The sequence below is a fragment of the Mus musculus genome, chromosome 11 (assembly GCF_000001635.26).
Source record: "Mus musculus strain C57BL/6J chromosome 11, GRCm38.p6 C57BL/6J".
Lineage (NCBI taxonomy): Eukaryota > Metazoa > Chordata > Mammalia > Rodentia > Muridae > Mus > Mus musculus.
Window position 1 is genome coordinate 76,944,764 of NC_000077.6, and position 17,058 is coordinate 76,961,821.

Sequence of the window (17,058 nt, forward strand, 5' to 3'; positions counted from 1 at the left end):
ACTTTCCAGACATCAGAATTCCTCTGAACCATGGGTGATTTTCAATTTAAGACTTAGGTTTTAGGCTCCATGGAAAATCTGAATAGTAAGGCTACAGTGTGCATTTGTACTTATTTTATTATGCAGTGGACTCTCCCGCCCCGTCTTGAAAAACTGATTAATTATCTCGAAGACTCTGTGTGTGTGTGTGTGTGTGTGTGTGTGTGTGTGTGATTTACAGGTTTTGTAGATATTAGCAAAAAAAAAAAAAAAAAAAAAAGCATAAAATTGACGTAATCATTCTCCTTAGCCCAAGCTGGGCTCAATAGGAACCACTCATGAGCCTTGCGAAGCCCAGAATGTGTAGATGAAATGAGCAGATGTGTATTTGTAGAACCGTGGTAGTAGCTTATGGGTGGGTGGGAAAGAGATTGGTTCCAAAATCCTTTCAAATACAAGAACTTTGTTCTCACTAGACTCTAAGCAACAAGTTGCAATTGAAAAAGATGAACAGATTGGTCAGCTAAGTGCCTACAGGAAAAGCCTTTGGGTGGATTTCTTGAGATCTGCCGTCCCATGGCTAATTTTGGGTCCCTTACTTCCTTTTCACTTCACAAAACCTCCTCTGGCTTCTCAAAGGAGTTCTAAGCGTCAGTTTCCCCAATGCTAGACAGTGAGGGATCTGGGTTCATCAGCACGGAACCCTCAGCCTCCTTCCTCTAGGAGCTTGGGATCCCGGGAGGGCGCCCTTGAAGCCAGGAAGAGGGATCACAGATGGCGGAGGGCGCAGCCGAGGCGAAGAGTGAGCAATGCTGGCAGTGGGGGCTGCAATCGTGGGTGGCTTCGCCCTGCCGCTCCCGGGCCGAGGTGCGGGCCCCAGAGTCTGAAAGGCCGCCCCTGTCGGCCCTCCCCCGGGCGGGGCTAGCCCCGATGGCGCTGACTCAGCAACGCGAGGGGGGAGTTTTGTCCCTCCGCGGACCCCGTTTCTCTCGGCCACCATTGAGCGGGTTTCCTTCTTCCGGCGCTTAGGGTGCGAGAACCAGGTCCGGCCAGCTAGGCAGCGGACTGTAGTGTAACCCCAGAGCTCACCTGAAAACCCTGAAAACTAACGTTTCCTCCACGAAGCAGTTTGGGCGCCATGAACAACGCAGGTGAGGCACCGCTGGTACCACGAGTGTTTTCCCGGGTCCTCTCCCGGGCTCGGCGGACCCGTGAGGCCCGGCGGCGTGAAAGGCCGTGGGATGGGATGGGGGTGGGTGGGGAGGGGGGGACGGACCTAGGCGAGGGCCGGGATGTAGCCCTCCGGGAGGGTGGGAGAGCACCAGGAGAGAGACGACATCACGCGGGGAGGATGCCGGGAGAGGGCTTTCTGGTACAGCACTCTGCAGGATGCTCTTGCGAAGTTAAATCTAGGATCTACGGTGACCCTATCCTAAAGCTGTCCCCGTCAGCCTCTTTGGGAGGGGATATAATTATAATGGCGTTTGATCTTCCCACAGGACTAAATTCGGAGAAGGTATCTGCTTTGATCCAGAAACTAAATTCTGACCCTCAGTTCGTACTTGCCCAGAATGTCGGGACCACCCACGATCTGCTGGACATATGTCTGAGGAGGGCCACGGTCCAGGGTGCTCAGCATGTGTTTCAACACGTTGTGCCTCAGGAAGGCAAGCCAGTCACCAACCAGAAGAGCTCTGGTGAGGTCTACGACTTCTTGCCTACTTTATTGACAGCAGCACATTTTGTTGTCCTAAAAATGGCCCTGGGATAACAGAGCTTTGTAGCATTGACAGAACTTGTAGTAAGCCAGAGAATAGGCACTAGAAAAGGGCAGGCCCAAGAACATCACCTGTGTGGTGGCTTCAGTGTTCTGTGGCCTATTAGCATTTAGTTTGTTTCCTAACGTGACAGATGGTGGTCTTTGAATGCATATCATCATGTTTTGATATTATGTGATGTTGGATGTGTGCGGTTTGTTCTCGTGCAGTTTTAATCTTAACAGTTCATCTAGAAGTAGCAGAAGAGAGAAACAGCTTATCAAGTTGCAGACAGATAAACCTAAAGCAAAAGATGAGCTATGTACTAACAGATTTGGCCTGTGCCAAATAATTAATAATTAATGGAAAAATATCCATACCATAGGAGATGTCCCAGAATTGCCCTAAAGTCCAAATGTATAAAATAGAAAAAAACATAAAGTGATTACAACAGATTGTAACCGGCTATTTTTAAATATGCTCTGTGGTTGCAGCTGGAGTTGCTATTCTCATAGTTCCTGTCAGTAGTTACTTTGTAGTATTTTGAGTTCTCATTCCTTGCTGGCTGAGAATTGTTGTTTTGCTGTCTGCTGTCCAGTTACAACTGTTGAAAATACATCTACACTGAGAGATTGGTTATCTAGGAATCCAAACAGGAGAAATAGTCTCAAAAAAATTGAACCAAAGGGACCTTGCATTTTTTTTCCCCTTATTTGGAAACTACTCCAAGTCTATGTGTATTGACAGAAAATATGTTATTGCTACTTAAGGCAATTCAAAGCTCAAAGGATACATTTAACATGGGTATTATTTTGCTGTGAGTCAATTATACCATAGAAAATTTGATTTTTAAATTTTAAAGGAAAAAAATTATGACCTTGCAATAATCTTATTATGTAGCAGAAAGTTCTTACTTAGCACTCACAGGCCTTCATTCAGAAGGACTTGGGATGTGTGGTCTGTCAGATGATCTAGTTAATATGTCACAATAATCTTAACATGGCCTGATCGCAGTCTCTTAGGGTAAGCTTGGAAATGTTAATCTGGAATCGGGCAGGTGGTCTTATGTGATAGATCATGTTACTCCAAATACTAGTAGAACATGAGCATAGTACATGGGTGATGTAATATACTTCTGTGAAATATTCATCTAAATAGCTCACCAAGAAGTAGCAGAAATAGGAATGGTGTGCAGGAGAGAGGCAGTGTACAGATAAGCCTAAAACAAAAATTACTCTATTAAAAAACACAATTTAATTTTTTTCTTTGTTACAAAATCACTTTTGTTCAGTGTAGAAAATCTGTAGCCTACCAGGAGGGAGGTGTTTTTTTCTGTTTATCCATCAAGTCTTTATCCTCTGTATGAGTGCTCTTCATATAAGAGCAAACTAAGAATTTTTATGTGTGCCTTTTATAAACCTTCTCATTTGACCATGTGTTGTAGACATGGTTTCATGTCTGTGAAAATATTATATCCAAGTATGTCAAAATTTTCCCTTTAAATTTTCCTCCAGGAGAGTGCTACCCTTAATCCAAGGCCTCACAGAGGCTCTCAGCGTTTTCTAGCCTCTCCTGCAGTGCAGCTATGCTTTGTTAAAGGCGGCACTCTGGAGTTACCCTAGTCTTCACTAGTGTGGAATGCTTACAGGGGTTAGATTCCTCTGTTTTGAAAGTCAAAATACTTGAATGTCCTAAAGACATGACCTCACTTAGTGGTGGGTGTCATTGGAAGTAGACCTTTAAAAACTCAAGTGGATATAGAAAGCGGTAAATTGCAGAAGCTCTGACTATGCATTTACAGGGGCAAATGAAAAGATGATTATGTTCTTAATGCTTGTCATAAAATCTTCAGGGACGCCATCATGTATGCGGTTAGAACTTTGTTGTATCAGGAACATACTAAATGGAGGAATGGTGGTGTGTTGTGGTTGAACATTAGGATCTAAGGATAGCAGAGATTCTGGTGGCCAGGGGCATATGAAGGGTGTAGAGCTGTGAAACTGAGTGGGAAGGTAGAGAAACAGCCCTTCTGTGGCATAGCCTCCTCCTGCCTCCACTTCCCAGTGTTGGGATCACAGGCATGTACTGCCCTGTCTAGCTTATGCAGTGCTGAGGATGAATCCAGGGTTTATTGCATGCTAGGTAAGCATTCTGCCAACTGAGCAGCATCTCCATCCTGGAACAGTGGTACTTCTCAGCATGACTTTGTTGTCCTTACCATGATTTTTAAGAAGAAAGTACTTGGTTGTTTGCTTTGTTTTGTTTTTAAAATTTATGTCTCAATTTTTAAATTATCATATTTTAACTCTTTGGCTGAAGTGATCCTCCTGTTTCCTTCCTTCCAAACTTATCATTTGTCTTTAAATGTTTATATAACCCAGTTAGTTAAATACCTCCTTTAAAATGCAACAACTCATTATTGAGAAAATAGCTTATGCTAAGCTTAGCACTCACTGTAGGATGAGTGCTATTCCAATTTAAGGTTTTTGTTCATTCCAAATTAAGTTTTTTTTAAAAAAAGACTTATTTATTTTATGTATATGAGTACACTGTAGCTGTACTCACACACACCAGAAGAGGGCATCAAATCCCATTACAGATGGTTGTGAGTCACCATGTGGTTGCTGGGAATTGAACTCAGGACCTCTGGAAGAGCAGTCAGTGCTTTTAACCACTGAGCCATCTCTCCAGCCCCAAACTAAGGTTTTGTTCTCATATCAAGCTCAGGTGACTGTATCTCCTTAGCTCTCTGTCCAGGAGCAGGATGCTTATTTTTCCAAGTTCTCACCAGTTTCAGCACTGTCAAGAAGAAAACTTTTCCCCACCTTACTAATAATGTCTTATGAAGAACTTAAAAAAAAAAAAAAACAAAGTGTCTTTACCCTCTGTGTCCTTTTGGACATCATGTACTCTAGTTTATGATCTCTGTTCATTTTCTTTCAGTGTTTCTAGGTTATCCTAGAACTCACTACATTATGCAGGCTAACCTTGAACTCATAGCAATCTTCTTGCCTCAGCCTCCTAAGTACCAGGGTTACAGGTATGTGCCACCATGCCTAACCTACAAGGTTTTGGTTTGGTGTGTGTGTTGGTGTTTGAAATGCTAAGTTTCTCCATGTGACTACATGTCTTTTACTTTGCTTTGGATTTAATATTTCTATTCTGGGTTGAAACGCCTAGCATGCATAAATTCCTGTATCACATAGAACCCAGCTGGGTGACATACACATGTAATTCTGAAGGAGGAGGATCAGAAGTTCAGGGCCACTCTGGCTGTGTAGGATCCAGGACAAGGTGGCCTACATGGTACTCTGTCGCAGAAATAAACAAGTTTAATATTTCTGTTATTTCCAATTTAGTCTTAATGTCCAGCTCTTACCATGGCTTTGATGTTAGAAGTTCATTTGGAGCATTGATCTATAAAACAGTCATAACGTCTTGGTTTCCTTTCTCATTGTAGGACGATGCTGGATCTTTTCTTGTTTGAATGTTATGAGACTTCCATTCATGAAAAAATTTAACATTGAAGAATTTGAGTTTAGTCAATCTTACCTGTTTTTTTGGGACAAGGTAGGGACTGACTTTGCATGTTTTTTTTTCTGTTTCCATAGCAGCCTAGTTAAAGGCAGCCTTCATATTAGTTTGCTTTTCTCGTTACAGTATATCTTTTCACGTGATACCATTCTGATTTCCTCAGTATCAGAACTCTATCTTCTCAAAGACAGAAGGACATTTCTTTATTTTCCTTTTGTGGCATTAGGGTCAGAGCCAGGGTTACTGGTGTGCTGTTGAAGGTTTAACCCTGAACTCTTGCCCCACAGCTGCTTTCTGTTTGGTGGATGGCTGTGTTCTCTGAAGAAATACCAAATCTATTAACTCACTGCTTGTGGCTTCTTTATGTAAAATGTAAAACTTTGTTTTTAGCCATTTCCCTTTCAAGCATCTTTACTTAGATCATTTGTTTTGTTTTGTTTTTCTTTTTTGGTTTTTCAAGACAGGGTTTCTCTGTATAGCTCTGGCTGTCCTGGAACTCACTTTGTAGACCAGGCTGGCCTCGAACTCAGAAATTCGCCTGCCTCTGCCTCCCCAGTGCTGGGATTAAAGGCGTGTGCCACCACACCTGCTTCATCTGGTCTTTTAAGCACCCACTTTCTTCATTTGGTAGCACTTTTCTGAAGAAAAAAAAAAAAGCAACAAATATTTTTATTTCTTTTGAAAATCTTTAAAATATAACTGTCCATAAGGTGTTTACTGATTAAAAATTCTAAAATAGCAAGATTTATTTCAATACTGGGATGTATATGCAGCACACAGATGCAGCATGTTGAAATATGTATGCAAGTGTAAGAAAAAAACTTCAGATATTCTTTTGAAGACAATATACTGGTACTTAATTACCAACTTCAGTTTTAAAACCATACTCTATTGGGTCCTTGGTTGGCCCAGGAGTCCTTTCTGCTGGTCATACATGCCTGTGATCATACATGCCCGTGGCGTGATTAGCTCCCTTTTCCTGTACGTTTATTTATGTCCTCTCATTTTAGGTTGAACGCTGTTATTTCTTCTTGAATGCTTTTGTGGACACAGCTCAGAAAAAGGAGCCTGAAGATGGGAGACTGGTGCAGTATTTGCTTATGAACCCTACAAATGATGGTGGACAGTGGGATATGCTTGTCAATATTGTTGGTGAGAGCCTTTCTCTAATGGAATTCCAAGCTCTGCTCTTGGCAATAGGGCATTTCTTTGGTGGTAATGTACACAGTGACTGGCTTCCAAGAAGGCTAACATAGTTATGAACCTTTACTTCTTATTCTCACTTGTGAAGTCCATCTCTTTAAATAACTGACAAAGAAATAGATACTATGAAGGTTTCATTGGAGAAGAATTAATTAGGGGTAACTCCCCATAAAAAACAAAAACACAGGGAGGGGCTGGAGAGATGCTCAGTGGCTAGAGCACTAGTTGCTCTTCCACAGGACCTAGGTTTGATTTCCAGCACCCACATGTGTTCCATAACCACCAGGGTACTAAACATTCTTTTCTAGCCTTTACATGGTGCACAGACATACATGCAGGCAAAACATCCACACACACCAAAGCAGTTTTAAAGAAAGCACCGAGGACTCAAGAAGCACACTAATAGGGTGAAAGAGATGGGTAAGCAGTTAAGAGTGCTTACTCCTCTTACAGAAAGCCCACCTTTAGGCCCCAGCACCTATTGATGGGTCACAACTGTCTGAAAGTCCAGGCACGCTTCTGGCATCTTCGGACACACACATGGTGCATGTAAATAAATACAGGCAAAACACTCATAAAACAGAAATTGGAAAAGAAAAGTGCATTGTTTTGGAGGCATATGTCCATGGCAGAGCGCTTGCCTGGCATACATATGGCCCCAGGTTTGACCCCTCGTAGTGCAAACAGTAGCAACCAAACAACAGAGCGACCAAACAAAACCCTGACTTGTTTGAAAATGTCCTTAGCCAAACATTTTCCTTTGGGAGAAATGCTGAGTACTATATAAAGTATGATAGATAACAATATTAGAATTAATTTCAAGGTAGATAACTTCATATTAAAAGCCCATTTAAGGAATTGGAGGTATGGTTCAGTAGTAAGGTACTTTCTCAGTGTGCTCAAGGCCCTAGGTTCAATCTGCAGAATGAAACAAACCAATAAGCCTGGACTGTCTGGGGATGAGGTTCAGTGGCATGCACAAAGCTCTGGGTTCAATCCTCAGCACGGGTCTCCTGGTGTGCGTGTCCCTGTAATCCTCTACCTTTTGAAGTAGCGGCAGAAAGGCCAAAAGTTCAAGGTTACTCTAAGCCACATAGGGAGTTTGAGGACAGGCTGGGCTACACGAACCCTTTCTCAAGCAAGTAAACAAACCCCACCTCTGTTTATTAATTTAGCTTATTTTAAAGCAGCCAATAATTTCACCAGGATTTCTAATAAGAATTTATTTTTACTTTAGTGAACAATAAAATTTGTTGTCTTTTAGAAAAATACGGTGTTGTTCCTAAGAAATGCTTTCCCGAATCGCATACGACAGAGGCTACCAGAAGAATGAATGATATTCTGAATCACAAGGTACAGAATAGGAGGAGGGACGGGGATAGTTCACTTGACCTAAACTGTAAATGATTTATTCTTTCTTTCTCTCTTCCTCTCTTTCTCCCTCCCTTCCCTTTCCCTCCCTCCCTCCCTCCCTCCCTCCCTCCGTTCTTTCTTTCTTTCTTTTTTTCTTTCTTTCTTTCTTTCTTTCTTTCTTTCTTTCTTTCTTTCTTTTTTTCTTTTTGATTTTTTGAGACAGGGTTTCTTTGTGTAGGTCTGGAACTAGCTCTGTAGATCAAACTGGCCTCCAACTCAAAGATCGGCCTCCCTCTGCCTCCAGAGTGCTGAGATTAAAGGCATGCACCACCATGGTCTGGCCTATAACTGGCTTTTTAAAGAGACATGATAACTATTGAAATAAAGGTCTATCTAAAGCAGTGTGACTAGATGTTAGCTTTAAGAAATCATTAAGGGCTGGGTGTGGTGGCGCACGCCTTTAATCCCAGCACTTGGGAGGCGGAGGCAGGTGGATTTCTGAGTTCAAGGCCAGCATGGTCTACAGAGTGAGTTCCAGGACAGCCAGGGCTATATAGAGAAACCCTGTCTCAAAAAACCAAAAAAGAAAAAGAAAGAAATCACTAAGAGACGAGAGAGATGGCTTATTAATTAAGAGCACTGACTGCACTTGGAGAGGTCAGGAGTTAATTCCCAGCAGCCATATGGTGGCTTATAACCATCTGTAAGGGATCCGATGCCCTCTTCTGGTGTGTCTGAAGACAGCCACAGTGTACTCATATACATTAAATAAATAAATAAATAAATAAATAAATAAATAATTTAAAAGGGGAGAGCATAAACCTCCTTCAAACAAACAAAAAGAAATTAAGATTATTGTGTTTTGTTTCTGTTAAGTTTAGTGTTTTCTCACACATATTCAAGGAAAAAGACCCTGGGTTCAGTTAACGTTGGTCTCCGTACACAGCTTCTGTTCTGCTCACTTGATTCTAGTAGAGATGGAGTGAGCCTACTTCATGCGCTAGCAAAACCAAGCAGAACAATTTGTAAGACTTCCTTTAACAATGTACTTTGTTCTTAGGCTTACTCAGACCACATCAGTGTGGTTCAGCCACCCACTGAGGATTTGATGTAGTCACTGAACTGTTTTTTATGGCTTAAGTAACCTTAATGAATCATTTCTCCTCCACATTTTCCCAGGGTTGGTTATAAGCCCAGTGCGGTGGTGTTCTGCTTGCCAGATCTCTTTTTTGAGAACTGGGAGTTGCCAAAATCTGCCACTCTTATCTACAAAGCTGAAATTAGATCTGTTATCCCCAGGGAAAAGAGTGCATTTAAAAATAAACATAGATATGTCTCCCCAGTTTTAAATGTAGACTGTTTTCTACCCAGGAAACTCTGGGGACTTTTATCCAAAGGCTAAAGGATCATAAACCTTAACTTTGGATTTTATTTTGAGCGAGAACAAGTTGCTTTCGCATTGTAGTTCAGATTGCGGAATCTCCTTCATGTTGAGGCTCTCTCCAAAGTGAAAGAAACAAAAGACATGTTGGAGGTTGATGCAGTCATGGTCAGAGTGACTGGCAGACAAGGAAATTTTAACAACAAGCAGAATTCTAACTAAGAATGTGTAAGAGTGCTGAGTGTGGTGATGGTCTGCCTCCTGCTTTTCTAAGAGTGGTGGGCACTGGCCCAGATGCCCCTCCCCCCCAAGGGCTGTGAGTCACAGAGCAAGATCACCTCTATCCAGTATTCTTTGGGAATAATCCACATTTTTCTCCTTACTGAAAGTATTTTTCGCTGTCTGTTTAAGGGGACCATTTGGGGAAAATCATTTGTTTTTATAAATGTTGCCCAGGGCATTAGCTGTGCTGTGGTGATATGTTAGGCTTATTAACAACTTGTGTGACTACTGGAATGCTGAATAAGTTTCTATCATAGATGAGAGAATTCTGTATACGGCTTCGGAACCTGGTACACAGTGGAGCCACCAAAGGGGAGATCTCATCTACACAAGATGCCATGATGGAGGAGGTAAGAATTATTTGGGCTTTGTGGCTCGTCTAAAAAGCTCCCAGAATAGCCTGTTAGCCAGTATGGGGGTAGTCACTGGGGTGAGGGTTTAATTGAATGAAAGCTACTTTTTTTCACTTCAAGGTAAAGACAAAAGGATCAAGAGTTCAAGGTCAGCCTCAGCTCTATAATCTTGGCTACAAAATACCCTGTCTCAACAAAACAGAACAACTACTCATTTTAAAGCTGAAAAAAAAAGGATGAAATTTATAGTTGCTTGCATTTTAAGGACTTGTACTGAAGTTTCCTAATTCCTAGTTTAGTTTAGCTTCTATATAAAAAAAAATCTCCCATGCATTTTATAAATAATACCTTCTGTGAGTTTGGCACTGAGGGAATAAAGATGAAAAGGCAAGTTTCTGTTTTCAAAGGCTCAGGTTTTGTGTGGCATTCTCTCCTCCCCTCTCCAAATCCTGGAGATGAAATTTAGGGTCTCATGTGTGCTTCTCCATATTTCAGGTTTTGTAGAGAGGATATTTGAACCAACAGTAGGGATTTACCATGCGACTAGTAAGGACTACGAACCCAGGCAGAGGAGATTGTGTATATAGTAGGGTGGGATGTAAGGGATCTTAGGTAAACAGCAGAGAGTTTGGGTTTATTCTGTAAGAATAAGGATGAGGAGCCGTTGATGGTTATATCTGTTAAAAATAATGTATGTGAAATACTTGGAAAATTTAAAAGTTGCCAAATAGATATCTGGTGTTAACGGCATGTATTATCAAGGGGGATAAAAGTCTTTATTAATAATATCCATATTCAGTACTAATAGATATGAAGCTGAAATTCTCTGGAAAGAACAGCCTGTGGACACATTGGTGGGACCACTGTTTAGGACATGTTTATGGAGTGGCATAAGTTTTTGGTACTTTAGTGGAAAACCTTGTTTAAGGGAGGCAGTGTAGGCATAGAGGAGCATGTGTACAGAGTCAGATTGATGCCTTTCCTGCTCAGCTGTATCACTAGGGACAGGTTCCGTCATCCAGCTTCAAGTCTTGGTTTGTTCATGGGTTACATATCCAGTGTCTGACATGACAGCTGTTTCCTACATATTGAATAGATGAGTGCACAACATTTATTTGCTAAGTGTATTTAAATTATATTGAACTTTCTTAAATGTTCTACTGAAGGACAGTATCAGTCCAGGAGGAAAGAGACTTTAGTGGGTAGCTCACTAACCTGAAACACGGTTTGAAATTTAAAATACTTCCCTCCTTGGAATGGTGGGAGGGCATGGGGTGGCAGGGAGGTCAAAAAAGAATTAAATGTCAGAGTGCAAGGTGCTAGTGCCCTGTACATAGCCAACATTCAGTTCCATGCCTTCTCTTCCCTTCCCATTTGGAATGATGCCCTTTCATTGAGGCCATTTTTCCTGACAACTTGCATTAACTTGCAATTCGATTAAGGTAATGGGAACTTAGCAGGGGTGAAGACTGTACAGTCAGGGTTCAGCCAGTGACCCAGCAGGTACTGATGATGCCTACAAGCCAGAGGACCCAAGTCTTTGGGATCTACATGGTAGAAGGGAAAGATGGACTCCTCTGATTTCTACACCTGTATGCACAAATACATAAGTGAGTAGTAATTTTTAAAAAGATTGTGCTAATGGTTATGGAAAAGGTCCAGATAGTATTTCTGTTTCTTAAAGATTTACGTTTACTTTATGAGTCCCGCCTGCATGTGTGTTAAATGCAGGAAGTGCAGTTCAGTGCCCACAGAGGTCAGAAGAGGGCATCAGAGTCCTGAAACTGGAGTTACAGACAGTTGTGAGCTGCCATGTGGGTAGCTGGGTCATCTGTAAGAACAAATGCTCTTAACTGCCCAAGCTCTCTCTCTAGCCTCCAAATAATACTTCTTGTAGATCATAAATATCATATTGGCCTGTGGTGTTCGCTTTAATGATCCTAGGATTAATAATATGTCTTAAGACTTATGTCCTAACCATAGGATTAGTAGAGGACAATGAATGGTGCAGAATTAGAGACATACATTTTCATATGTTTTGGTTTGTTTTCTTCTCTTACCTCTGCCTTGAAATGCAGAGATGCTGCTTTACCAGGTCCTGAGTATGGGTGTTTTGTTCCTGTGATTGTTTACTTAATGATTTATTCCATCCAGTCACTACAGAATCTATGTGATAGATTTTTAATTTTTTACAATCTTCCAAAACTCCTTATCATTGAACCTGACTCTCTGGTAATGAAGAGTCTAGCTTCATTTAAAGGCACAAATTAGTACCTCTGTTTTACCTAGCCTTATGGGCAAGTCTCAGCGATGACTTCAGTGAATAACCATGAAGCTAAGATAGCTTGAATGGAAGTTGTTTATGCCAAAGGTGTTCTTTTAGAGAGAAGTGTAGGTGGTTTGCGGACATGATAGACTCAGCAGATCTGTTTTGGAATCATGTAGCCACATCAATTATAGGTGTTTTCCATGGGCTTGCTCTTTAAGCCTCCATATTCCATCAGGATTATTACTGTATTGTCTTTCAAAATGTGGTATGTTAAAAATAAATCCTAAAACAGATACCAAAACTAATGCTTGTCGGGGCCATAAAAAGAGAGAGGAAGTAATTTTGATGGCTTAGGAAACCATCAGTGGTTCTTAAAAACATTAATGGGGCTGGAGAGTTGGCTCAGTGGTTAAGAGCACTGGATACTTTTCCAGAGGACCCAGGGTCAGTTTCTAGTACCCCCATAATGGCTTATAACCATCTGTAATTCCAGTTCCATGGGGTCCTATACCCTCTTCTGGACTCTGGGCAACAGGCACACATGGGTAAACACTCATGCACGTAAAATAAAAATAATGAACCTACTAATTGATGGTGGCACGTGGCTTTAATCCCAGCACTCAGGAGGCAGAGGCAGAGGCAGATCTCTGAGTTCAAGGCCAACCTGGTCTACAGAGTGAGTTCTAGGATCGCCAGGGGTACACAGAGAAACCCTGTCTTTAAAAACCAATAAGCAAACAAACAAACCTTAAAACAAAACAATGAGCTGAGGATTCAGCTCAGTGGTATAGTATTTGCTTAACATGCTTAAGGTCTTAAATGTCCAGAGGACAGGAAGTGAGACAATCTGATAACATGTATTCCAAATTACCTGGGAATTACCCTAATATCCATTCCTATTATCAATGACAATCTATAACAATACCCTAAAATATTTTTAGATACATACTTTTAGTTTTGTATGTATGTGTCTGTGCCTGAGTGTATGTATGTGTGTCATGTGTATGCAGGAGCCTGCAGGGTCAGAAGAAGCCGTTGAATCCCTACAACTGGAGTCATAGTGGTTGGGTTCTCCGCAAGAGCAGCAAGTGCTTCTAACCATTGAGCTCCCTTTCCAGCCTCTAAAGCTGATAAAAGAAACAGTGTACATGTGTGTGAGGGTGTTTGTGAGAGTGCAGTGTCTGAGGACACCAGAAGAGGGTGTCAGATGAGATACATGCAGGTGAGTATAAGCCACTTGATATGGGTAGTTGGAACCTAACTCAGATCCTCTGCAGGTGCAGCTAGCACTCTTCACCACTCTTAACAATCTTTGCAGCCCCGGGATTCGTTTTTTACTTATTTAGATTGGTCTTCCTGAGGTTAAAGCTGGACTAAGAATGACAAGAGTGAGCCAGGTAAGGGAGGGCAAGGACAAACGCCCCACATTCCATGATGGAAAAAGCTGGTGTCCCTGAGTAACAGAAAGGCACTGTGGCTTGAGCCTGGGAAGTAAGAATGGAGTCAAGTGGAACCGATCACAAAGGAATTGGCAACTGGCTTAATATAGGACCCGGAGCTGTGGTGAAGAGACTGCATCTTAATCTTTGTAAGAAAGCTTTTAGGGAGTTTAACCCAATATTTTGTTTAAAATATCTGTACTTTGAAGCTGGGCATAGTGGCACACACCAGAAATTGTAACATTAGGGAGGCTGAGACTGGAGAATCACAAGATTAAGGTCAGTATGTAAGACTCTGTTTCAAGGAATGTGTGTGTGTGTGTGTGTGTGTGTGTGTGTGTGCATGCGCGCACGCATGGATGTGTGTATGCATGGATAGAGATAAATACCTTCACTCTGGGTGTTTTGAGAGCAGATTGGAGAAATACAGAAACCAGATGGAAAGTTAATTGTAACCACACAGGCGAGAGCTTATAGCAGCTTGGGCAGGGTTAGTGAGAGTGAGAACGGAGAGCACTGACATCCCGGCTTTATCTGGAAGAGATGCTATTAGGGCTTGCCAGTGAGTTCTCTGGAAGGCAAGGAAGGGTGATGCCATGGTGTCTTGAGGGAAGATTGGAAATATGAGGGAAGGCTTTAGGCAGGAGTAGGAAACTAGTGTGTGGGAAAAAAATAATGTAAAGGAGAGACATAATAATTGAGAAGATTTGAGGAGCAAAAGATAGATATGGACTAATGAAGTGCTTACAAACTTGTAAAGTCTATGTAAAGTATTACAGAAAATACAGATAGCTTGAGTGGATCCACAGTGGGATGCGTGTCTAGTTCTTTAATTCATATACCTCTCTGGAGCAGTCTCAGAAACACTCTGGTTACCCCATGCGCTCATTAACTCTTTACGCCCTAGAGCAGCATACACTCTGGTGTGCCTTGCACATCGCTGCTCTGTCCAAAGATAGGCTTAGTGCCCTTAAGTCTCCTTACCTAGGTAGTTTTTTGTTTTTAAGCAGCTCTTGCCCTTGTCTTCTCCAGCAGGAAGCAGGAGAGAATGTTTTCCTCCTGTCCCCGCTCTCTGTTCCTTAGTCAGAGGTTCGTTAGGTAATCCTCTGACCTCCTGAACTGCCTTCAAAGTTCACATCCTTGTGAAGATGCTGTGGCCAGACTATCAGTGGTTCATTTTACCTTTAAATGGAGTTTCTCTAGCAGTAAAGTAGGAAGTTCAGGTAATTGATTTCTTTTTTGAGGGGGGGGAGGGGCAGGGGCACAGAAACCAGCACCCTAATTTTGTAAGCTATTCTAAGTTATAAATCCTCTGGTGTCAGATCCACCTAAACCGGGGACCCCTGGCTGTGTACATTGTGCCTCCATGCTCTCCCTGTCCAAAAGGAAGATTCTTTCTCCTGCCTTGGCTCTTCCTCTCTAGGTAATTGACTTCTTAAGAACATTGTAGCAAGCTGGGCTCTGAGGTACATACCTGTAATCTCTACTCTTGGCAAGCTGAGGCAGGAGGATTGCAAGTTTGAGCTTCTAAATTAGATAGTAAGACAGTATCTCAAAACAAAACAGCATTGTAGCTTTGTACTTTAGAACAATGAAAGTAAGTTTTACTGTGCTGTAGATTTTTTGATTACCTCAATAACCATTGCTTCTGAGGTTGTGACACCTCTACATAGTTCCAACTTTCTGAACCGGTTTTCTCTGAACTACTGTCTCCTAGCCTTCCATCCATTCACTGCCTACTATTGGCTGGCTTAAATTCTCTAATTCTCACCTTGGGAATATTTATGACTGCCCTCCCCTGGTACATCCTTCCTCTCTCACCTGTCTGACGCCTCCGTCTTCCAGATGTGGTCATGAACGAGCAAGAGAGTCGACTCTTCCCGTCTGTGCGTCTTTAAATTGAGGGGCAGTGTTCTGAATCCCATGCTTTTTGTGCCTTTTTAAAATTTTTTCCTTTCCTTATGCAGATATGTCATTTGCCATGTTAGATACCAGTTAAAATAGAATTTCTTTACAAAATTAGACTCAAAATTTACACTCTGCCTCCTTAGAAGATGTATTTATTGGTGTTTTGCCTGTATGCTGTTTGTGTGAGGGTGTCAGATTCCCTGGAACTGGAATTACAGATGGTTGTAAAGCTGCTGAGAATTGGACCCCGGTCCTTTCAAAGAGCAGCCAGTGTTCTTAACTGTTAAGCCAACTTTCCAGCCCCCTAGAAGATGCATTTAACTAGAGTTAGGAATTAAATCTTTCTGATACAGACTCATCTTTCTGAAGGATTATATGTTAGACAAAGATTACACATTCCCAGAGTAAGAGTTGATTAAATTTTCAACCTAATTGGCAATTAAATTAATCAGGAATTGAAAGCCAGGTGCCCTCAAGAGGCATGCCCAGCCATGCCCAGCATGGCTTCTCCAGACTGCCTTCTTCCTAAGGTACAAGGGGTTACATGAGAGAATTTCTTTCCAATAACTTAGTACTGAAAAGAATAACTTAAAGCAATTGATTTTTTTTTTTAAATCAAAATCAACAAGAGCACATAGTTATTGGGTTTGGGTTTTGGGGAGGTAGAGTCAGGTCCAGGGCGTCTCTGTTGTTTATCTCTCTGCCTTTAGTTTTCCAGTATTTTGGAAAGCCCACATTGCCTAAGCCCATCCCCCTTGACTGTATTAGTACTTTTTTTTTTTTTTTTAAATCAGATTGACTTAGTTGGCTCCAAAGTCACAGTTACAAGACACAGACAAGGCACACGCACCTAGCCCTGTTGTAGGCATTGGACATTTAGCACAAATGGGAAAGGGATTCCTAGTTCTCTGCAATTAACATTCTAGTAGGCAGAGACAAATGAAATATGTAAAAAGTATAATAGTCCCATTGAGAAAGTGAAGGGAGGAGCAGGGGACTGGGAGGAGAGAGGATCCCAGACTCACCAGTGCTTCGTACCAGTGGCTCACTGGGAGATTCTAATGTGTGCCCACACTGGGGATCACGGCTCACTCTTGAGCATCATCTGTGTTACGAGTGCCAGTTAGATTTTGTGAGACTCAGATGGCACTCCTGCTTTGTCTACCAGAGAGCAGACTTGGATATTTAATATTGTCACTTTTGTACCTTTGAAACTAGTGTTATTTCAAAACAGAGACTCCTTTATATATCAAGAAAATATAGTCTCATGAGCCTCAGAGGTTGTACTTTGGAAGGTTTCTTAAAGTTAAAGTTCATTTTTTGTTAGTTGATTGGAGCCAGAAATTCCTTCCACATGGCTGCAAATGGACTCAAAGAGATTTGGATAACTTACCGCCATTACAAGCAGCTTAATAGCAAAACTACATGTCTTTTCCTTTGTTTTTTGAGACAGGGTTTCAGGATGTAGACTAGGTAGGCCTTGAACTCTCAGAGATTGGCCTGCTTCTGTCTTTCAGTCTTTCAGTGCTAGAATTGAAGACGTGTGCTACGTGCTACTCCTCTCTTGCAAAACGATGCCTTTTTTGTTTGTTTGTTTTTT

At 41.8% G+C, this 17,058-nt stretch overlaps 1 protein-coding gene across 1 annotated transcript in view; it reads left to right on the forward strand.

Moving 5' to 3' along the window:
- The first annotated feature begins 892 nt into the window (after positions 1–892).
- The window catches only part of Blmh (bleomycin hydrolase), a 41,734-nt gene continuing 25,568 nt past the window's right edge, over positions 893–17,058 (forward strand). Inside the window, exons 1-6 of the mRNA NM_178645.4 lie at positions 893–1,130; positions 1,479–1,676; positions 5,197–5,306; positions 6,281–6,422; positions 7,738–7,826; positions 9,747–9,839. Of these exons, the coding sequence (NP_848760.1) occupies positions 1,118–1,130; positions 1,479–1,676; positions 5,197–5,306; positions 6,281–6,422; positions 7,738–7,826; positions 9,747–9,839 (645 nt within the window). The 5' untranslated portion in view covers positions 893–1,117. The remainder of the gene's footprint in view (positions 1,131–1,478; positions 1,677–5,196; positions 5,307–6,280; positions 6,423–7,737; positions 7,827–9,746; positions 9,840–17,058) is intronic.